This window comes from Crocodylus porosus, unplaced genomic scaffold (assembly GCF_001723895.1).
Source record: "Crocodylus porosus isolate Cpor-Errol unplaced genomic scaffold, CroPor_comp1, whole genome shotgun sequence".
NCBI lineage: Eukaryota > Metazoa > Chordata > Crocodylia > Crocodylidae > Crocodylus > Crocodylus porosus.
This window is the reverse complement of record NW_017728914.1, coordinates 20,051,745-20,075,747: the sequence shown is the minus strand read 5'-3', so window position 1 is coordinate 20,075,747 and position 24,003 is coordinate 20,051,745. Positions and strand designations below refer to the sequence as shown.

The 24,003-nt window shown below is 47.2% G+C and overlaps 1 protein-coding gene across 4 annotated transcripts in view; it reads right to left on the bottom strand.

Annotated features, from left to right (window-relative positions):
- The window catches only part of SH3PXD2B (SH3 and PX domains 2B), a 124,092-nt gene that overhangs the window by 91,809 nt on the left and 8,280 nt on the right, over positions 1-24,003 (bottom strand). For all 4 annotated transcript variants that reach the window (XM_019534947.1, XM_019534948.1, XM_019534950.1 and 1 more), the window contains exon 2: positions 11,081-11,161. In XM_019534947.1, the coding sequence (XP_019390492.1) occupies positions 11,081-11,161 (81 nt within the window). The remainder of the gene's footprint in view (positions 1-11,080; positions 11,162-24,003) is intronic.

Here is a 24,003-nt window from a genome sequence, read left to right as displayed (position 1 = left end):
GAGACATTTTGAGAGAAAGATAAGGAGACTGAAATGCATTGAACTAGGAACTGTTTTGTGGAAGGAAAAAATAGAAAGAGGAACTAAGATCTGTCCACGCATGCACAAAGAGAAAGGCTTATTTTGCCAGGCATCAATGCAGTCCCTATTCAGGGGAAAGGGTTGTCTCATTGACAGGCTGGAGACAAGTTCACCATTTCCCTCTTTGGTATGTCAGGTCTGATGCTGTAAACTTGCAATTCTAAGTGAAGTCAGGGACACAAAGACAGAAGGAACAAGGAAAAGGACTTAGTTCTATCCTTGTAACAGGATTTCAGTGTATGATGTTCTTGGGTTTTCTTTCTTTAGGTCATACCTAACAGTTAAGAACTAGCTGCATTGCAGGATATAAATCCATTGGTTTGTTCTTGTGAATGGGCAGCTGGGAGGACCTGCAGGGCAGCCCCCGTGCATACTCTGGGTGGCTCCAGTGAGAAGGGCTCAGCAGCAGGGGGGGGGGGGTGCCCAGAGGTGGTGCTGGTGGTGGCCCTGCTGAAGCTGCTGCCTGCCCATGCCAGCTCCCCCCCTTCCCACATAGGGAGTTGGTGACCCAGCCCTTGATAACTCGTTAAAACTCCATATGTGGCTCCCAGGCCCAAACAATTGTCTACTCCTGGAACTCAGCAAGGAGAACTGGGTTCACTTTTGTCTAATGGAGATAAGAGTGATATCAGGCAAGTCGCACTGTATTTCTGTCCTTAGTTTGTACTTTTGGAAAATGAAGACAATAGGCCTCTGTCTCTATAAAGTGTCAAGAGATTTTTGGATAAATATATCACCGAATGGGAAAAGACAAGCATGACAACCACCAAGGGACTGACCGAGTGGAAAAACAATCCTTACTGTATCTTTCCCTTCAGACACTGTGCCTCGAAGTCCTGGAACCAATACTCAAAAGTCTCATTTTATTGTTTCAAGAATCCAAAAGCCTGTACAGAATGACAAGAACAACTCTCCTCCTGTGCCAGTTTGTGTCCCTGGGCGACTGAAAATGCCGCAACTGAAATTATATCTTAAAATTTACTTTGCCACCCCTACCAGGTGTTGACATGGCATCTTAACCCACCCCCCCGATAGCTAATCTGGCCCATATGTATGAAGGACCTGCCCAGCCCCATTGCTGTCAGCCAATTCTTTCATAAGCATTAGGCATCACTTCAATCTCCTCTCCCATTTAAAATACGAAGCTGTTGGCTAGGAGGATGCACTACTTTCTCCAAGATGAAACAGCTCCAGGTGGGTCAGAGTAGAAACTTTCCAGCTAGGAACTTAAAAGAGCTGTAAATGAAAGGACAAAGAGCACCGGGAAACACGTCTGAAGCAGGTCCCAAAGAGGAGTGGCTACTGAAGCCAAATACATGTTTAATTTGCTTAAACTCCTCTAATTTTATCTTCCTTAATTATGCAATTGTCTGGGTTACATCACTCGCTTTGAACCTCAGAATCGGTTCTTAACACATAGGAACAGTCACATTGGATCACACCCAAATGCCCATCTGGTCCACCAGCCTCTCTGGCAGTGACAAGTACCAGACACTGCAAAGGAAACAAGCAGCAGCCAGCAAAAGGAAGTCAGAGATAACTTGCCCATAGGGAATATGCTTCCTGACCCCAAGAAACTAGGGGCTGGTTTCTAACGACGACATGTAACGGCACGTCAGTGAAGAATATAAATACTTTAGGAGCAAAAGCTAGGAGGTTGACCCATGGGCACTGTCTGGAAGAAAAGGTCCTATACAGATTAGAAGTTCTATATGGGAGTGGGGAAAGACCCCACAGCTGCCAGATGTGTTCATGGATCCACAGCTAGAAGCACAGGGAGGGAAGTTACTCAGTTTTCATGGAAACAAACCTGAAAGAAGAAACAATTAATACTTGTTTCAAAACCAGTTAAAATGCTTCCTATAGCCTTATAGGACAGGACTTTCAATAGGATTTTTAAAAGGATCTGCTAAACTCTCCCCGGGTCTTTCCTGATTCAGTACCTACTGGGATCCTGGGATAACTGAACGAGGGGTGGAAACGGAGTTCCTCCAGAAAGCAGTGCTGAAGGCACATGTCAAGGGCATATTAAACAGCAGATCTGTTCTGCCTTGGTGTACAAGAGACAGCTATTTAGGTATTTGGTTACCAATTTTTACACCAGTTAAAAGTTTCCACCATATCTGCCAGCCTTGTTCAGTATCCAAAACAACACCGGCACCCGCACAAGGCACCCACCATGAAATTGCCTTTGTTTCTTAGAGAGTCCACCTGCCCCCAGCATCTCATCTGGTGTACCAAATGCTACAACAGGAACATCAATCCCATGCTAAGGAAAAAAAAAAACCAAACTATTCCTCCAGTCATAAGAAACTGCCTTTATACTAGAATTCCTCACCATCAAGTTAAATTTATAAGTACAAATTAATATAGAAAGTGTGTAATTATTTATTTTGTAATGACAAGTTAATCCAGAAATATTCTGTATCAAGAAATATGGATCATTGGGATAAGTCACTGTACTTTGAAAAAAAAGCCTCATAGGGAGGTAAAAAGTAAAACTCTACTTAGTAGGAGTGGCTGAACTAAAACAGCAAGGACCTACCCTGGGAGCTATCAGACAGCACATGTAAAAAGGGACCTTGTAATCTCAGATAGGGACCATTCAAATACTTACAAGTATCTGGGAACCAAGAGAGGAAAGCATCCCTAGTCAGTACAGCACTTAAGCATGCACTCGAGTGATCTCCTGAACTGGGCCTTTGGCATGAAAGATCCAGTCTCTGTTAATTCATGACTAGAAAAACTCTACAAGCTTGAGACCCTTGTCTCTCTTACAGTTTCCTGGTGATTTTTGGAAGGGAGTATTTGGGAGCTGGGGACAGGAAAGTCCAAACGCTAGTTCAAGGTTTGCAGTAATCAGAGTAATCCAAGCAGAGATCACAGTTATCATCATCATCATCTGCCAGGGCATCTTTTTGCACAGCTAGCACATACACAGCAAGCAGGGGAGAAGGGAGATGTTAAAGGAGCCTCCTGGCTTGGAAGTTACAGTGGGAGTGAGGGGGACAGTGAGGCCATCTGTAATAAATGTGTATTTGTTTTACTTGGCTCAGGACCTGTAATAATTGTTTGGTCACAAAAGTGACAAGCTATGACTGCAACACGATGAGTAGCTCAAGGCGGAAATCACTCCAACAGCCCACACAACTCTACAGGCAGCTCTGCAAAGATACATTCACCCCAAGTCTGCCAGCCAGCAAGCCCAGTCTCCAATGCTGCCCTGCCCCAGCCCACCCCAGAATTACCTATGTGAGCTATCCCATGCCAGGAGAGCAGTTTTCTCAGGTGCGACTAGGAAGCCACTGTGGTGATCATGGTATTTCCCCTGCCAGGCAAGCATAGGACTACGCTTGATCTGAGACCACAGATAAAGGCCAAGAAGCGATACCCTTAACTTCTCTGAAACCCCAGTGCCCCCAGGTCCAGCCTCCCAATTTCATTGCAAGCTAAGCCACAAGGGTCCCTCTGCTCACAGATACCGCCAACCGCCTCTGGCCCCAAGAACCAGTGGAAAATCTCTCCCACCATGTTTCCTGTCCCATGGACCCAAGGCACTGGCCTCTTCCCCACTCATGCAGCCCAAACTCCCTCAATGCTTCCCTCTCATCTTGTGTGAGGACAGTATCTCACATTAACGCTCTTCTGTCTAACATGCCTCCAGCCGTGCTCTCTTCAACAGCAACCACTCTCGTAGCGCAATGGTTATCAACCTTTTTTGTACCAGGACCCACTTGTAAACATCGATGGCTAGTCCTGGCCCACAGGCCACTGGCCTTGCTGATGCCCCTCACTCCCAAGCCACAGTCCCCTTCCCCCGCCCCAGCCCTACCAAAGAGGGCCCCCAGCTGCCCCTGTCCCGCTTGGACTGGAGTGTGGTGGCTGCAGCAGCTCCAGCTCATGCAGATGGCAGCAGAGCGAGTCTAACCTTGGCCCAGGCTGGAAGAGGTGGCGAGGCCTGTGGCACCCTGCTTGCCCTGGGCTGGGGCTCTCGTACTGTGCCAGGTAGCCTGGTCATGGCCCACCTGCCCCCTGAGCAGTGTCTCCTGGGCACCCAATGCCTATGAGTATGGGCAGTGCCTCCAGTGCCATAGCCCCAGCCATGCAGCTTCCCATTGCCCCCAAAGGACCTTGCCCCCCCATCCTGATGCAACCTCAGCACCCAGCCACCTTCCCCCACTCGTCCCCACACACTCATCCCCTCCACATCCCAAGACAGACCCCAAGCCCTGGACTGTCAACCCCCACTCCCCATACACTTGCCTGCATCCAGCTGCTGGTGCTTCTTACACGACCCTGCCTGGCTGCATGCTGGCCACATGCGTGTGCCAGCCTGCAAGGAGAAACCCATGCTTTCCTGTATTTCTGGGACTTGCTCCCAACCCTTTCAAATATTCTTGAGACTCACTTTTGGGTTGTGACCCACAGGTTAAGAAACACTGCTCTAAGCCCCCTTACAAATACAAACACTCCCAAAAGGGAACCAAAGTGGCTAGAAATAAAGAGAGGGGAATTCTGAATAGGCAGATCTCCTCCTGGGCCTTCCTAGGTCCTCAGCACCTGGGTAGTGGAACCAGTTTGAGTCCAACAGGGGACTGGGCCTTCGAGCATCAGTGAAAGATGAGATGGTGCAGCGAAGGAAGCAGCCGAGCTTAATTTCCTCTCTAGCTGGCTGCTGCCCAACAGCTGTTCCCCATTTATTTACTTTAGTATTTCCTTGGTTACGCAAACAGCTGCACATGGCTTAACCCTGCTTCCACCACAAGCCATGTTTGCAAGGGCTTGCCCTTCCACTTGGCCGTGAATGCCAGTATGTGGGGATGCTGATGGAGGAAGGGACAGAGCGTAAGCCCTGTGGCTTGGATCTCCTGGGAGCAGCCCATTACATTAGCTCTGCCTGCGCCCTAGCACCCATCTATGACATTAAGCAAAACCATCCAAAACACTAACTGCCTCTGGCTCTCTTCATCCCCCACCCCCAAACTCACTCTATCCCACTCTGCATAGTGCCTGCAGTCATCTGGGTTACCCATAGCAGCAGCACTTCCCAAGTTGTGCCCTCTTTCAGATGGATATACCCACATGCTTTCCTCCTGAAGAACAATGGCTCTGAATAAAGGTGCCTTGGCTGGATGAAGGAATGAAATGTGGCGATCTCAACAGCAGCTGCTGCCCATCATGAGGTGTATCAAGCTAGAGAGATCTGAGCAACCATCCCTACAAAGCAGAAGTGGTTCCAAGCTGAACTGAAGGAAACCAGATGATGAGAGCCTACTTAGTAATTTGGATTTCCCTACACATTGGAACCGCAAGGCAGACCTACATGCCATAAGCTTAGTAATGCATTTGGCTTTTGATGCCTAGTCTCCTGCAACTGTGGTTGGGGACCTTGATTCCAGGACACTGATCCAATCAACCATGGTCCCATGTGACCAATGCCATGCTATACTTTACACAAGCAATTCAGCCGAGTCTGGGACTGCTTAACTCTGCTCTGGGTCTTTGCACAAGTCAAGAAGTGGAGAAGCCAGTGAGTTTTCTGGCAAAATCACTACAGCTGCAGTGACCACATTATGCATTTTCCTCTCTCATCTGCACACAGTCTGCTTCAGCAGCTCAGTTTGCATTTTGGCTTATAAAGCTCAGCCAGACCCCTTGGCTCATCTCCACTTAGGGAAAAAAACCCTCACTTTCCTGCTTGCCCAGTGCTAGGTGCTTCAGCAGATTTCCTACAACCCATTCCACCCTGGCTGCCATTTCTAGCCTACTCCCACCCTAACTTCTCTATTTTCCTTTTGGCTACCCAAGCACCCCATGCCATGAGATAACGACTAAGCCTGCTGCAGCAACTGCCCTCCAGAAATGGAACAAAATGGACATGTTAATCCATCATGACAGGAATCCAAGACTCTTTTCTCCAAGCCAGTGTTCTGGAGGGAACAATGCCCAAGTGTCAAGGTTTAATGCGAGTAGTCTTGATCATACTATGGTAGCAACAAAAATTCACTGCATCACTACCATGGCCACAGTACTTACCTGTAACTAAATCAAATTCATTTCCACAGAGCTTTGTGCGTCAAGAGTATGAACTAATCAGTTCCCACTGCCCCCAAGTCTCCTCCCACCTCCTATATCTATGAGAGTGTGAGGCTTTTATTAGTGACATTATATTATAGAGAAAAGTGGACAAGGGGAGCCAGTCTTGGCTCCCAACTTGGGTTGGTGAATGCAGTCCCCCTACTCCCTCCCAATACTTGTGTGTGGCTACTGCTTGCAAAATTTCAGAATACAACAAGCCAGTTTGATGGGGTTGGCAGTATCAGAGATGCTAAAGTAGTGTGCTGGGCCTAGCCACTTCTGAAACTCTAAAGGAACAGAAAAGAATAAACCACCTCAAACACCCTAATGCATGCCAAGCTTATGCTTTTGTTTCCATGATCCCTTCTCCCAGCAAATCAAGGCAGAAGAGAAATAAAATACACACACAACCAACCAGCCAAATTTCATATGCAAAACCCAATGCCATTCCAAATGTCTTTTTTTTTTTTTTTTTTTTTTAATAGAATCAGGTAGAAATGAGAACAGGGTGGGGGAGGGGGGAACACAACACAACAGCTCTTGAATAGGGCCAGTTTCAGCAGCTGCTGTAGCTGTTCATCTGTGCAATTCACTTGCAATTAGCTTTCCCCCAATATGCCAAGAGTCACACATTTTTCTTTTGGAAGTAGAGCTAGTAAGAGATAAATCTTTGGCTCATTGGGCTGTACAGGAAAAGATAAAAGAGGCTGACAAATTTTGAGCAAGATCAGAACACCGAGAGTATGCATAATGGGGGAAAACTGGGAAAGACGTGCAAGGTGGCAGCAGAGGTAAATCTCCTTGGACCTAAAACTTGAGCCAAGAGGGGATTTTGGAGAACAGCACAAGTACGGTATCAGTGGGTGCATCTACACATGCACTTTAATGCGCAGTAATCTATTTTACTACATATTAAAGTATTATGTAAAAAACAGTATTATGCTAATGAACAGTAAAATAGGCTACTGTGCATTAAGCATGCACTGGTGCTACTGCACATTAGGGAAGTCTAAGGCACATTCATTTAGTACTTCACACTGCAAGTACTAAATTTAATGAGCATTAGGAAGAGTGCATGAATGCATGTGTAGATGCGCCCAGTGACAGAAGCACAGGAAATTACAGCAAATAGTCCTAATGGTAGAGGCAGATCTTGGCATGCTTAGGAAGATGAATGAAATGCAACTTTACCTTACAGGTAAAAACTGAACATTAAAAGCTTCCTGAGAAGATTTGTGGATTTCTCCTCACCCACAAGGAGCCAGACACTTAAGAGGACTTGTCCTGAGTCACCTATTCCTGTGGAACAGGGGCAGGCAAAAATATAGCCCATGGGCCACCTCTGGCCTGCCAAGCCATTCTATCTGGCCTGTGCAGCCTCTCCAAAAAGTAATTTCTGGTGCATGGCTGCTCCTCTGAAAGCCAGCAGGAGGTAGGCTTTCAGAGGTCATACACCATTGGACTGGGTGGACTCTGTGCCTCCACCTCCATGGGGCTCCTACCACTCCTCTGTGCCTCCAGTGGGGCTCCCAGATGTGCAATGATGTACAACTGGACAGCTGATGAATAGGAGCAGAGCCCCCACCTGGAGGAGGAGGGAGTGGGGTGGGCCTCCCTGTCACAGCACACAGCCTCTGCTGGTGATGGGCCCTCAAGGCACTCCTGGCCTGCTGCTGGCAAAGCCCCCTAGCAGTATGCAGCTCCGGCTGAATCCTAGGAGCTGAGCTGCATGTGCTGGCACATAGCTAGCCCAGCCTGCCTTGCTAGTGCAAGCTTTCAAGCCAGACCAGGCTGGCTCCATGCCAGCTCATGGAGCTCCTGGCACTACAGGGCAGGAGCTGCACACCTACAGGTTAAGTCCATGCCAGCATGTGGGCAGGAGCCACGTGCCATTGGGCCAGCTAGATGTTTGACTTTTAGTATACTATGTGGGGTTTTTCTCCTGGTTCCAGGATGACAAATAAAATGCCCCTCGCCCCCCCCCCCCACCAACAGGAGTACTTCGGGGGGGGCGCATGGTGACACCTGTCAATGGGTGGAGCTGCCCTTGTGGCCCTCAACAGCACACCAAAGCCATTAAGCAGCCTTGCAGCTGAAATAATTGGCCCTTGCTCAAAAGGCTAACACCCCCAAAACTGAAACCCCTTCCCAGGTATCATGAAAACCATCCAACAAACTTTAGTGAAACACTATTGGGAATCCTAGGAACATGATTGGAGACATCAGGTTGAATGTGAAAAAGTAATATGTATAATCCAACCCCCAAAAGTGTTTGCTCGAGTAAGAAACACCCCTGTCCCTCCCCTTTCAGCATTTCAAAAAATGGGTTCCAACGTTTTCAAGTAGTTAAAAAAAAAGTACGATGTATTTGTAAAAGCAAGTGAATGAAACAAAAAATATGCCAGTGGGAAATCACTATCCTGCTCTTAATTCAAGCTAAGAGTCGTAACTTAAGAGTCGTTTCTGTTATTCAGTCACACATCAAAAAACCTCCATTTAAGATACAGTAACAATTTTTTTGGAAAGAGACTGAATCACTAAACAGGTACTACAACCTTGCAATCTGAGTAAGCAACAATGTACTTTGGCTCTATACATCTCTAGCATCCACAATTGACCACTGAGGAACCCACGGCAGCACATACAGCTCAAGGAGCAGCAGGCCTTCCATCCACCCAGTGTAAATGTTCACCCTCAGCAGGATTACAGGTAATTTCTGTCTCAGTGCAGAGCCCCAAGGCAGTCTCCCTTTAAGGTGTGATTTGGTCTTCCTCAAAGTTCAGCAACTGACCTTGCTGAATTCCACAAATGCTCAGAGTGGGAAGCTGAAGCTTACATCCTTAAAGCATGACAGGTCTCAGTTTGAACATGGATGGAATTCCCCCAAGGGGATGGATATCACCTTCTACTTTTCTAAAACAAAACATCTAGTCAGGGAACAGAAAGGGCACAGACAGAAGTTACATTTGTCGCAGGATCAGCCCCTTGAAAGTAGGGGTACACCAATAAAGATTTTATTGGCCAACACTGATAGCCGATTATTAACCAGCCATTCCAGCCAATACTGACCGGCAACTTGGAGAGTCTGTGGGGGGGAAGGGTGATGGACATGGGGCAGATTGAGGCCCCCACTGTGAGGGAGAGAGTGGGGCTGGGGCAGGGGTAGCCACTGCCTGGCCAGGGCAATGAATGTTACCCTGGGGCCAGGAGAGGGGACAGAGCCGTGGGCAACTTGTCTGGGGCATGTGGGGAAAGAGGGCAGCTCTTCACTGGTGTGCACCCCCCACTCAGAAGAGGTATGGGGGGGCATGTGCCCCCTCAAATTTGTGTGCAATATGTGGGTGGGCTGCCCACTGTGGGCTCAGGACCAGGGGCTGTGACAGTCTCTTCCTGGTGGGGGGGGGCTGGGCACAGCTGCATGGGGTGGGTAGCTATGGCCCACTAAGCTCCCCTTAGCACCACCCCTGCTTGGGGCACCAGGACTCCCAAGGGAAAGGCAGAAGAGCAGAGAGTGCTCCAGCAAGGGTGGCACTAGGAGGGGCTTGGGGTCCTATGGCCATCCCAAAATTCCTCATAGCCCCCCTCCCAGCACTGCCACCACCACCACCCACCTGTGCAGCTGAGTCTGTCCCACTTCCACCTGCCCTGAGTGCAGCCCCCCTGCCAGGAAGAGGCCATCACAGCCCCTGGCTCCAAGCCCACAGTGGGCAGCTCAACTTTGCCCTGCACACAAATCCCATGCCTCCTCCAGGGGTTCACAGAGGTTGGGAGCACAGGTACATGGCATTTACCAGTGACATTAAATCGGTAAAAAAAGTTGGTTGCCTATAATGTCAATTTTCCTGTTACTGGTGCCGACTCAATATGTGACCGGTATATTGATGCACCTCTACTTGAAAGTGCTTTGCAACCATGCCCATACAGAAGAGCATGGCTGCAAGAGTATTTTAAAAATGCCTGATCCCACGCTATGAACCTTCATTACATTCCAAAGTGGATCACCTTCACTAATGTCTGTCAGCACATGCTGGGAGCAGGGCTGGCCGGATGCTGCCCAGCCCTGCCCCTGGTGCCATCTTCAGAATGGGAGGGGAAGAAGGGAGGAGAGAGAATTCTGTCTGGGATTTGCCCAGCTTGCATTGGAGGGTGGGGCGAGTGGATTGGAGCCTTCCCACCTCATGTAATGAGGGTTCAGATTGTCACACAGTTGGGCACTTTTAAAACATTGTACAGCTGTGCAGTTCTGTCAGGGCATAGCTGCAGAGCGTTTAAGAGGCTGATCACACAACAGCTGTAACTTCTGTCTGCACCCTGCTTCCCTGACTAGCGCAAGCTGGGTAAACCCCAGACCAAGATCCCTCCCCTCCCTTCCCCACTTCCCAGCTCCAATGCTATCTTCAGAATGGGAAGAGCAGGGAGGGCAGCTGCAGACATACAGCTGCTCCAAACTGGAGCTTGATTCCCCAACAGCAAACATTTGGCTCGGGGGGGAACGCTGCAACTCATGGCGCTTCTTGTGAAGTGCCACAAGTTACAGTGGGGAGCTGCACATCCATCAGCATCCAGAAACCTCAAGAGTTTAGAGATGACAATATTCAAACAAGCAACAACTGCAGCAGGGTATTGGTCTAAAATTAAAAAGTTCCTCTTAGTCCCCAAGATTGCTGCCTCTCAACCACTTTCATGTGCAGAACATAACTGATGTACAACCAATTCCAGTACTACACCAGCCAGTAGTCATTTAGGTTTGTTTTTTTTCCTTTTTCAAATGTAATGTCTAAATGTGCATAAGCACCCTCAATTCAAAGCATTTTTTTTCTATAAAATGCCAAAGAAATATGACCCTTAATATAGCATACAAGTTATGTTTCATAAAGCACACCTCCTAATACTAAGCGTATAATGTTAGTGAGATTCATACCTGAAGGTCAAAGAACTTGCTGTACCGTCGATAAATGACTTCTGTGGAACCATTGGACCAGGTGACCCTGATTATATACACCTGTGGAGAAAAAAAAAAAAAAAAGAGAAGGTCAGAGGAAAATGACATCAATAGAGCAAACTTGCTTCTTTCCCCATGATTCTGGGGGTTAGGGCATATTCCAGAACAGCTACAGAAGGCCCTAATTCAGGAGAGCACAGGGACATGTTTTGTCCCACCAAAGCTACCACCACTGCCAGATAGGTCAAGTGTTAGCAGTTACATCTTGGGCACCTGCATGCAGGTCCAGCACAAACTGCGGTCTGCATAGAGCTAAAATTGTGGTCTACAGTAGCCTGAAAGCACACTAGCTAATACAGCACAGGATTAAGGGCTGTAACACCTGTGGAATATCTACTATTCTATCAAGTGCAGAGCTCACTCTAATGATTCCAGAAATACCTTGAGATTCTGTTTACTTACAAAGTGTTTCAGGTCCCATTACCTTTCTGCTCTCTAAAGCAGTCCATAATTAATTCCCATAACTGTAGGTTATGCATAGAGCTTGTGCATAAACCACAGGCCTCAATGAGCAGTGAAAACCAAAACAAGCAATTTATGATCATTTGTGATAGAGGATGGTAAGGTAATCATAGAGTTGGGCAATGATTTGATATTTAATACTTTTTATCTCCATTCACACAAAATCAGATAACTCTTGACAACGTAAGCCCTCAGGGTTGCAAAGTTCAGGCTGTGCTGATTGCTACTAAAGAGAAGGCACTTCTTTCCATCACTCTGTTTCAAAAGGAGCTCCATTTTTCTGCTGCAAGATATTCAAAAGCACCTTCCCCACAACAAGAGCCAAGCTTTTGGAAGACCAGATGAATGGGAACACTAGCAACTTCAAAATAATGCTCTAGCAAGGACATGTTATAGGTTTAGATTTTCTCTGATAGAGACAAATTCATTTCTCTGAAGTAAACCAGACCAGAAATCAACCTCAAGACCACAACTTGAAGCTAAAACCAGGAGACAGAGGAAAAGAGGAACATTTAATTGTTTGAGCCATTATCTGTACTCTGATGTTTAGATACTATGGCATTCAGTCCTGGAATAAAACTAATTTGCCATTATGACAGATTATTGCATGAGTAGCCAAAGCCAACAGATCAAAAAAGCTAAATGAAGAAGCTTGTTCCCAGTCTTCAGGAGAGGAAATCCATTCAGTAGCATCAATACAGCACAGTTTTATGACCATTTGTTTTGGTCAAATCCTCAAATTTAACATTCTTTTCCTTCCTTTCTGGGTCGTGATGAACTTACTTGAGTGTCCTCTGCCCCACTGTTCTTGAAGAAATGAGAACTCAGCTCAGTCTTACTGGTCCCATTCTACCAATAACAATCCTCCCTTAATTCAAGCAAGACCTGAACTTCTGGACAAGGGGGACACTAGTTTTCCTTTTATAGACACTGTGAAGGTTGAATGGCCCTCTACAACACATACAAAAGCCTTGAGGGAAGCAGACTTGTCACAGAGACTGTAATTGTTTGCCAGGTCCTTAGAATCATAGAAACTTAGGGTCAAAAGAGACCTCAGGAGATCATGTAGTCCAACTCCCTGATCAAAGCAGAACCATCCCCAACTACATCATTCCAGCCAGGGCTGTCGAGCCAGGCCTTAAGAACCTCCAAGGAGGAGACTCTACCACCCATTCCCGTGCTTCACCACCCTCCTAGTGAGAATGTTTTTCCCAATATCCAACCTAAACTTCCCTTGCAAACCAAGACAACTTCACTAGGGTGAGGACAAGCAAGCCATCCCCCTACACAATTCCAGCAGCGTGCAGCAATAAGCACCCTCCCTCCCCACCCAGGCAAGATTAAGCAAATTCAGACAAAGAACCCACCAACCTGAGCTCAGGGACAGAGTTTATTTCTAGCCAATAAAGCGTTAACACCAGAGTGCATCCAAGCTGTCGTTAGCTTCCCATCAGGGTCTGTAGGGCAGCCAGTATGACATCATGTAGGTTGGAAGCTCTGCTGATATCCCAGCTCCGTTACCATTCTATAGCATTTCACAGCATTATATCACTGCTGGCTGCCTGCCTGGAGAAAGCCTTCCACTGGGGTAGGAGGAAAAGCCAATTTTTCTTCCATTGTTTATTCATATCCTGCCTTTATTTTGGAATCAACAGTTTACTGCGCTGGGATTTTAGTCAGGATGTAGAAAGAGGTTTACTAGAGCTCACATAAATTTAAAACTCAGAGGGATAAGCAGCCAAGAGGTTTGAGGGCGAGGGCACCATGTGCTTTACAATTAAGAGGGTAGGAGCATTTCTTCCTATTTGCTTTAATCTAGTTCAGGTAGGTGCCAATCTTTCCTGGAACACCTGAAGAATGGATGGTTACGCATTCAGTTTAACAGCAGGGTAGTTTTATATGGAGTCCCCTCCTTCCTCTCCAGACTGTGCAAAAATAGAAAGGGGCAGGGAACAAAAACGTGCAGAAATGGGAGACTCTAAATATGTACGGAAAATGCTGCCTCATTAAAGTATCTTCTGGAAACCCAACTCTTTCCCTTATGAATATTTTCCACCCTTCCCACCAATGATGCCTATGCATGCTCTCAACTAAAAACAGTATGTAGCTCCTTTCAGGGCCTACCCAATAACCCCTGGTATCAGGGCCAACCATCTAACCCAACCTTTGAACATCTGGTGCTTAGCTTTCATGTGGCAGTTTCCCCTGCCTGCCTCAGATCATCTGGCTAGAAGAGCCTGTAGATGTGAGGTGGCTGGTGCTGGACAGGGGGCACATTCTGGGTTCATTCACAGCATCTGCTTATACATTGAAAAACCATGTCATCCCCACGTGACTTCACTCTCAGAACTGCCTCCAACAGAAACAAGTGCTTGAAAAGAACATCGGAGTGGGAGGTGGACAATGTAATTCAGTGGACAACTGCCCTTCCTTGCCTCAGTTTCTAGGTGTAGGGATATGGAATAAGTTACTCAGTAGGCCTTCTCCAGTGCTCATCTTTATTTCCAAAGCGTCATAGAGGATAACCACTCTTTTCCCAACCAAAATGGGGGTTCCCTGTGGAGAGATCCTACAGCAGTTGCAACTAGCTCTCCCCTTCTTCTGCACACTCATGCCGACTGTTCCATCCCCAAATGATGAACACAGCTGGGCAAGCAGCAGAGAGGAGGGGAAGATAACAGAACTCAACTCCAATGCATTTGTTTCCTAGTGGGGTGGGAGGACTGGAGCAGATGGCAGGAAAGCAGAGGATGCAGGAGGGGCTGCAACACCATCATGTAGCATAGACCTATGGCCAAGACTAACAGTTAAAGCTATCTAAATATTTACAGGCTTTCCTGGGCCAACCACAGGGTCTGCACAGCAGAGAGAAAGTCGCTGACTCTGTGAAATCTGGGAACTGACAGTTCTTTTTTCAGAAAGGATTTCTTATCCTCCTCAACTCCCAGCCCATTAGCACTGGATTATAGACTCCATCAAATGCATCTTTCCCATTTAGCCTGCTGAACAAAGCTGTGTTAAAATGTCAGTTAAGTCTGATGTTCAAAAACAAACAGCCAACTGAGTCTTGGCACAAGCAAGCACAAATTAGAGAACTGGGCCCTCTTATGCTACAGTTTAATTTGATCCAGAGACCAAGAGAGAAAGCAAAGAAACTTTGAGGCCATGCTCCAGAAAACACTGAACTGCTGGTCATGACAACTGGCCTGCCCATACAAGGTAGAGGTAACAATTTCTGAGGCTTCTTAATTGCTTAGGTGCTAAACCCCTCATTACGAAAAATGACTTTGGCTTCCAAATGCCTACATTGTATTTGAAAATGAGGTCTTACAGACAGATGTTTAAAAGGCATGTGAAAATGCAAGCAAGTGCCTGGTGATATTTTCAGCAATGCCTAAATACTCTTTAAAATCTGGCACTTTGCCTCCTAAGTTGCTCTTCCATAGACTGCAAGCTTCTTATCTTTTATTTTGCCTGCCCAGCCTCATGTCTATTCAAGGCATAAATGAAGATGCCATCCAAGGCATAAATGAAGATGCACTCTTTCAACTTAAGACAGTGTAGCCCAAGATCCAGAGCAGAAGCTAAACTAGCCTGAACTGTCTTTTCAGAGAGAGTAACAACTCCAGAAGAGAGGAACTAGCTCTTCCCTTAAGATGCATTTTAAATTACATCGGAATGTGAAGAGCTCAGACAATCCCAACAGCAAAAGTACGGTCCACTTGCATCTTTGCATAATGCAGGAGCATAGTATGTTAAATCTACTAAGTAGGGTAGCTGGTATGAACCTTTCAGAAACAAGCTCAGGGAAGCCTCCAGTAAGCTATTCCGTCATAAAGTGTCATTCCTTTGTATAGGGAAAGCTCACTAATCCTCCACGGAAAGTGAAATGAATGAAATAGTTCAGATATTCTGATCACTTTGATAATCACAGCAGTGAGTTGGCTTCCTTCTACCTCTTACTGAGCACTGGGCTTGGGGCGATAGGTTGCATATCAATTACTGGAAAATCACAGGTTAGACATTGACAAGAAGCACAGTTGGGTCAACAGAAGCCTCTGAACCTGTATTTCCACTACTGGTGCATTTTTATTACAAGCTGGCCCCTGACAGATCAAAGTAGCAAGGGATGGAAAAAGACCTACGAGGTCATCTCATCCATCCTGCTGGACGATGCAAGACTGTTCCCTACAGAGACTCTCACATGATCTCATGTGCATCACAGTCCCCTCTGCCCCTCAGCGTTCCTCGCAAAGGCAGCTTACAGCAAGAACGTGCCAGCGCGAGGCAGGACTGAAAAGTCCTCATAAGGGACCTGTCAAAAATGACAAGTTGCTAGAGAGATGCAAAGGGCACTCAGCCAACCATAACAGAGTTGTCAACGAAAGCTGCCAATCAGCTATCATGTTAGAAATGGCTCTGGCAACCAGAGGGAAACATGCCGGCAAGTTACAGTGAAGAAAACGCTTTCCTCCATGACGCAAGGGAGCAGAGCTCCATCCTTCCAGCGGGAGCACGCAGCAAGGACCAGGCAAACAGCAACTGGGAATGGCACTCAGCAGCAGTAGCATCCCTTGGTAACCAAGAAGTTCAACATGTTAGAGCTGACAGAAGAGAAAGACAGGCTGAAGCATGGGATCCCACGGGAAAGCTAGACACAAACAGCACCCAAGTCTGGCTTAGGACATGGTCCGAACTCTAGTGCAAGCTGGCACTCTGTGGAACAGCCAGCCATAGCTTTTTCTCTTCATGCAAATGAAATACCCAGCGCACCCACTGAGATCACTCGCAGCAGTTATGACTGTTTTGATACAAAGACGAAGGACCCTTGCACATGCCTGATAATGAATACAACCCTGACCTCCTAAAATGAATGGAAGGACTTTACAAATACTCCAGTCCCACTTCTTACCCAAGAGATGCGCGTTTCCCCATCTGCTTTCAGGAGGGGCATCGGAACCACATGGAAGAGCATTGGCAGCAGGCAGGCGCACTGCTTCTGCTGCAGCTCCTCCAGGTCAGCTCCTAGAAACGGGCATGCTGGGCAGCTCAACTGGTGGCAGCCACGTCTATTGCCAAGTTGCCATCACCGCAGGGTGAAACCACCCTACACACCTTAGGTTTTCACGAAGCACAGCGGAGCCCAACTGGCAAGGGCTGCAACAGAAGCACAGTACTGCAGGTAGGTGCACTTTCCTGTTCCAGCCACATCTCCGTTCAGCTCTGACATCTCCTGACAACAGAGACACGTGGGCAGGACAGTCCCACCTGCCCTACACATTTCCGCGCTCAGATGGCACCATGCAGGATCCGAGTGGGAAGGCCTGAAGCAGGAGCACAGGCTCTTGCAACAACCACAAACAGCTCCAGCTCTGCAGGAGGCACACAGCACAGCTCCACCTGGCTACAGCACCCCCTTGGCCTGCCTGCACCCTTCTCCTAGGCCTCACACACCCCACCTCTCCCCACATACTGCATGTGAAGCCAATCACCTTGTCCTGGTGAACAGGGCATCCCAGGCTCTGCCCCTTCTGGCCTCTGAGCACTATATTAACAACAGAATGATAGCGTTTACATTACAACATTCATACTATATTTATCTTCATTTTTTAAACGGGCTGTCACTAAATTCTGAAAAGTTTTGGAGGGGCGCCTCGAGTCGCAGAGGGTTGAGAAGCACTGTCCTATGCATTATAGTGCTGCTGAACCTTCCCTGACATGAGAGACAATGCAAGTCCACAGACATTTACCAGTTACCAATGCCAAGTCAGACATAACAACCTCCAGCAGAGACAGAACTGTCTGCAGAGAGTTATTTCAAGTGGGTTTAAGCCTGTGTGGTCCCAGGTCCAGAGAAATTATGTACAATAAACCTTTCTGTGGAAAACGCCACATATTTAAGGCATCTTTCACCAGCAAAGGGAAAAGTACCGGCCTTTCTATTCCACTCCTCATCCCTCCAAGCCAAACACAAGGGGAACAGTGGATTGTGCTGGGTTTCGAGAGAATTGGTGAGACGTTCAAAGGGGATGTGAAACCAAACCAGCTGAGAGAATGATCCAGGAGTGCTTAATATAGAAAAAAGGAGTGGGAAATTTTAAAAGGAAAAGGAAAAGAAAGGAGGGAGGCGACTGGAAACAAAGAAAGTTCTTGGCCGAGCGCTGCTTGCTTTTGGCCCATATCCACCAGTTTCCACAGCAGGAGTGCAGGGCTGTGGAGGGGAGCACGGAGCTCTAACTCTTGTGCTGCAGGGCAGTTTTGAAGCTCGTTGGGTCCTGGTCTGGGACAAGCAGTAGGTCAGAAGAGGGCAGGCTATCTGACAATCCGGTCTCTGGCATGGCTTACTGGCTTTGCTGTTCCCTTGCTCCCATGCTGCCTGCCTCATGAGCCAGGAAAAACGAGAAGAGCAGACGCTCTGGTTCAGGCAGCAGGGAGAGCAGCAGGGGAAACCCTCATTCCAGGAACATCTGCAGGGCACCTGGATCATCAGCATTAGTATTTTAGCTTAGAAAGAGATAAAGATAAGTGACTGGCAGATTCAACGCTGGACAGTCAGCAGGCTAGGAGACAAAGGGGAACATTGAACATAAGGGAGAAAGAGGACCTGGGAGAAAAATGAAGCTAAAATGCTCACGTGCAACAGCATTTGCGGGACTGTGCACTATGCCAGGGGCCAGCTCCCCCCGGTACATGTGCCAGAGCGTGGCATGTGAAGACATTTTGCTTGGCACGTCAGCCCTTTTCAGAAAGGGTGTTTCAGACTTCAGGTTTTACTGAAGTAAAACTACTGTGGTGGGCGGCAGGGGCTGGTGGCAGGCAGCCAGGAGGCTGAAAACAGCTGCACTGGGGTCCGCGGAGCTCTGGCCTGGCTCATGGCCAGCGGCGGGTGTACATGTACCTTGGGGCAGTGGGAAAGGGGCCAGGGCTGCACTGCCATAAGAAGGATCAGGCTCCTCACAGCTCCCCTGCCATCTACCTAGAGGCATGTGTACACCTGCCACTGGCAATGAGGTGGTCAGGGCTCTGCAGACCCTGGAGCAGCCACTTGCAGCCTCCTGGCTGTGTGAACGAAGTGACATCCCACTGCACGTAACAAAAGGAAAAAAAAAAGAAGAACAGCAAAGGAAGAAAACAGATTTCCATCCATGTTTCTCTTTGTGTTTGTAGTATATATTACCACATTTTATTGTCTACCAGGTGGTTAGTTTTGGTATTTTGCAGGGTGTCCAGCCAAGTACCACTCCTCCCATTTTGTTTGCCTGGCACTCCAACATCCTATAAGTAGACACTGTGGTTCTTTGGGCGCTCTGCCCAACAATGTTGCCGACCCCTGCACTATGCCTTTAACAGCTGTGATTCATCCCTGTCCCATCACTTGGTTAAATCTCCACAGACCAGATCTCCATTCTGCTGCTTTATAATTGGGACATGGCATGGTCTGTGCAAACACTCAAGGAGTAGCTGTAGAAGCTGCATTACTCTGAACCTTAAGACCTCACTTCTACCAAAACCTAGTTATACCACTCTAGGCTTTCTTTACTCATTAGGCCAGAGGTGGGCAATTATTTCAGCTGGAGGACCGTTTAATGACTTTTGGTGAGCTGTCGAGAATCTCAACCACCCTTTGACTGGTATCCCACCCCTGATCAGCATCTTGGGCCCCACCCCCAATCTTTGACCTTTGCTACTAGAAGTCATACCTCCCACACCTACCCACCCAGAACTACTCCTTTGGGGGGGGGGGCGGGGGGGGGGAATCTTGGAACCAGAAAAAAAAAAACAAATCGTATACTAAAAATCAAACATCTACTCTAACATTTAGAAATTTTAATTTCAAAAAATATATTTGCCCTGATGTATGTGTTTGTATAGTCTATAAAGAGGTGACTGCATAATAGCTCAAAATAAAGTCTTACTCATATATCGGAGGTGGAGAAGGAGTGTGTGTGGCATCCACCACCATACGTTGCTCACCCCATTGCACACAGCCTTTACCACTGGCAGCAGGAACAGTAGCAGTAAGTGGCGAGCCCTTGGGGCGCTCCTGGTCCACTGCAGAAAGAGACCCCAAGCAGCACACAGCTCTGGCCGAATCCCAGGAGCCGTACATGGTGGCACAGAGCTGGCCCAGCCTCCTAGCGTGCCTTCAAACCTAACTAGGCTGGCACCGTGCCAGCACATGGGGCTTCCAGCAGTACAGGTGGGAGCCATGTGCAATTGGGCTGGGCTGGCTCCATGCCTCCACATGGTGCTTCCAGTACTCTCATGGGGAGTTAGATGTGGAGGTATGGAACCTGCATGGCCCAATGGTGCGTGGCCCAGGAGCTATGGCATGGAGCCAGCCCAGTCTACCTCAAAGGCATGCACCAGTGGGGTGGGCTGAGCTGGGTCAGCTCCATGAGCCTCCTGAGATTCAGCTGGAGATGCATGCTGCTGGGGGACTCTGGCTGCAGTGGGACCAAGAGCACCCCAAGGACCTGCCACCTGTTGCTGCTGCCACCCATGGTAGGGGCTGTGTATTGTGGCAGGGGGGACCCCCCTCACCACTACCCCCCCCCCCACACACTTGCACACACAGGCAGGAGCTCCTCTCCCTACTCACCAGCTGTCCAGTTGCAAGCCACTGAACTCAGTGCCTCCATATTGTTATTGTCTACCATCTGGGAGCTCCATATGGAGGCGTGGGAGCCCCCGGAGGTGGAGGTGGGGGTACGGAGCCCACCCAGTCCAATGGCGTATGACCTCTGAAAGCTCACCTGCCACCAGCTTTCAGAGGAGCAGCTGCAGGCTGGTAATAACTGGTTTTTGTAGGGGCCCCGTGGGCCGGATAAAACAGCCTGGTGGGCCAGATCCCGTCTGCAGGCCATATTTTTCCTGTCCCTGCATTAAGCAAGGATTTCTCAGTCATAAGATATAAGCACTGGTTTGCTTGTTGCGAGTCACCAGGGTAGTCAAACACCCATACGTACATGTTTCATACTTTCCACTGCTACATAGAAGAGCTGGAAAAAAGACAGACTGTGAAGGCCTCTATCACTTCAAAGATCTAATGAACTGTGTCTGCATCCCTTTAAAATAAAGTTTGTTATTATAATTCAGCCTGAAAAAAAAAAAAAAAAAAAATAAAAAAATCACCAATTCATTCTGCTCTTGGGATCTACTGGCAAAGCTCTCCCACCGACTTCAATATGCTCTGCCCACCCACACTCAGGCAGAACTTCTCCCATCATCATTTCATTGTGCTAGATATTTTATACACTCAACAGGCTTCAACAACACAAGGAAGCAAAGTAAACTTGGTTTTTGCATTTCAGTGGGGTTATATCCAATAATCCAAAAGTATTCTATAATGCCTTTTATCAGGACTGCCAGAGTAAGCCCTGGAGTGGGAAACTTTCCCTAACATGAAGACTCTAACTCATCTTTTCCAGGTTTATGCATTTCTGATTCTGTTAGTCTATAAGGTGCACCTCTACCCTTCCTCTTTTCCAGTTCAGTTTCATGCCCAGAAGTTCATTCTTAATCTCCAATAAACTTCCAAGTTTTCTGTGTGGCCCCTGGATCAATTTCTTACTGTTAGGTCATTTTTCAACCATGCATTGCCCCAGACTAAACACATCCAGCTCTTGAAGTCTTTCCTCCTAGGACATTCCAGCCATACCATAAGCATGGTCATTCTCTAGAGAGATTCTAAGACCTCCAATGCCCCTTTTAAGCTAAACAGCCAATCAGGTTCACAGAAGTTAAAAATAATCCAACTAGACATGGTAATTACAGGTCAGGTTGCCTCTGAAAGCAATCCAATTGACCAGGCTTGGAGCAGGACGCTCATTTAAAAGTCTACGAGGCATAAATTCTCCAGAGTGTAGTTTGTGGCTCTGCAGGAGGCATCTTCTGTTCAACTCATTTGAGCAGCTAAGACACTAATGCAGATCTTCAGATCCATAGCTGCCTGGCTAGAGGAAGTCAAACTTTTTCTTTAAGTTCTTTATACCTGGGTCCAGGAAAGAAAGAGGATATTTATTTGGCCAACTAAGCCATGAGTAGCTGGTTCAAAGCATGTACCAAAAGTGGTGTAAAATTTACAAAAACAGATAACCAACTTAGTTTGTCACAGCACAAACTTACCTTAAAAACCATTTTTAGTTAAATATGGGGAAAGTATACTACAGATTCTGAACATCTACAGACAACAATTTGACATGCAATGCACAAGCATGCACAACTGCTTTTGCAAGCAGAGGTGCAACTGCATGTGCAATCTGTGTAGGTATCCAGGTTGTAGCTGTATTGGTCTATAGGAAAAAGCAATCAGGACTTGTGGCAGAGGTGATATCTTTTATTAGACCAAGTAGATTTTTGCAAAAAAAGTTCCACTTGCGTATGGGCACCGATCCAGTCTGTGGCTGCAGTGAGGGCAACTGCACTTGTAAATTAGATACATCCATGCACACACAGCAACTGTCCACTGAGTAATTTGTAAAATACAGACCCTACTTTCAAGGGATTTGAAAGTATTTCTGTAGGAGGCACATGGTTTTGTTCCATGTACTGCAACAGCAGCTTGCTAGTTAAACACTATAACCCAACAGTGCTTCTGTTGCTATTGAAGAGGACAGAATTGTGCAAATGTAGGTGGGATAAACTTACCCATCAACATAAAAAAAAACCTCTCAGCTGCAACTGCTTGAGTGAAAATTTCTATATTTCTATTCAGCAAACCTCAAGGGAAGGGCTAGATCTAGTAAGGAAAAGTTAACTTTTCAGGCTTCTAGGAGAATATTAAAAAGAATATGATTATAAAAAGATACTAACCAATTACCTTTAAATTAAAAATTAGTCTATTTCCACTTTGGATTTTTTTTTGAATAAATATTCATTTATCAGAACTCAAGACTTGGCAAGAGAGAACGGCTGGCAATCTGGCCTCCTGTCACTCATAATGATTATTTTTAAACTATGCGCTTGGACTTTGCCTTTTAAGATCTGTCATATGGTCTCAGGACCTTTGCTGTCAGTAACACTCGGTGGCAGGCTCCCAAAACAGAGCTGGAAAAACATGAGCTGCAGACTCTTAAAATGCAGCTGGAATGGAAGTTCCACTTCAGGGTTACCATCCCATGCATGAATGAAAGGGAGCTGCTTGGAATTTGGGCTATAAAACTGAAACCCAGGCATCTCACCCTGTAGACATCAGATCACCTCATTCAGCTATGGCAGCAATTTTCAACCAGGATGCCACGACTCTCTGGGGTGGCCTAAGATCCTTTGAAGGGTGCCGCAGGAAGTGTCAGAAAATAAACAGGTAAGGATAGGCTCAGGTTTTCCCTGCCTGGCTGCTCCCCCCTCCCAAAAAAAAAAAATCAATTTTATAAATGGGGTGCCTCAAGTCACAAAAGTTATGGAGGGGTGGTGCCTGGAGTCTAACAAGGGCTGCTTCAAGTCCAAGTAGACTGAGAATCACCAAGCTGGAGAAGACAACATCAAGGACCTCTGAGGAATGATCACTGCTATTCAAGTTTCTAATTCCCACATAGCCCTTCTATTTCCAGTCAATGGAGAAAAATATCAGAACTGTCAAGCCAACTGGGTTGTTCAACTGCAGTCTAAATGCCAGTGATGCCTGGGTCTATTCAGACGGTCAGGAGGCTGGCACTGCAACCCCATGATACTGCTTAACAACTAGAGCTTGAGGCTGGCATCAGGCAGAGCAGGTGGACGGCTGTCATCATTCCTTTCTCTTCCCTGCAGGCCAACTGCTAATGAGGACGACAATTGCTCTATTCTAGCACTATCAGAAAAATTAAACCCTCTGGTAATTGGGGGTCCACCACTGGACATGGAGCAAGAAAAAAGAAGGTATTGCCTACAATCACATTTTGGGCCAAGTCCTGCCCTATGGCTCACACACAAATAACGGAAGTAGGGCTGGGTCACTGACACAGCATTTATGAAGTATGGTGACCCCCTTCTCTCCAACATTTAGGGCAAACACCACATGTGTCATCAGTTTCTGCTTCTTGCAGTTGGGGTATGTATGTGGCCAGTTTTCTTTCACATCAATTCCTGACTCAAGGAGGGCTGACACAGTGGCATATCGGGCCATGGTTACATTTGATGACAAGGGATCAGGGTTTTCTGTTTCCTGCAGAAAAATGCAGATTTTCCCTTTTAAAGGAGAAAAACCCAGGAAAGCATGGGTTTCTCTTTGCAGGCTGGCAGAGTTCTACCCTGCAAGGGGCTACTTGGGGCTGGGGGGAGTGGGAGGAGGGTGATCAGAAGCAGTGGGCCACGTGCATGTGCAAGTGCACATATGCAGGTGGCTGGTAATGCAGCCAGGCAGTGGGGTAGAAAACAGCTTCCACATTTCCCTGTAGGTA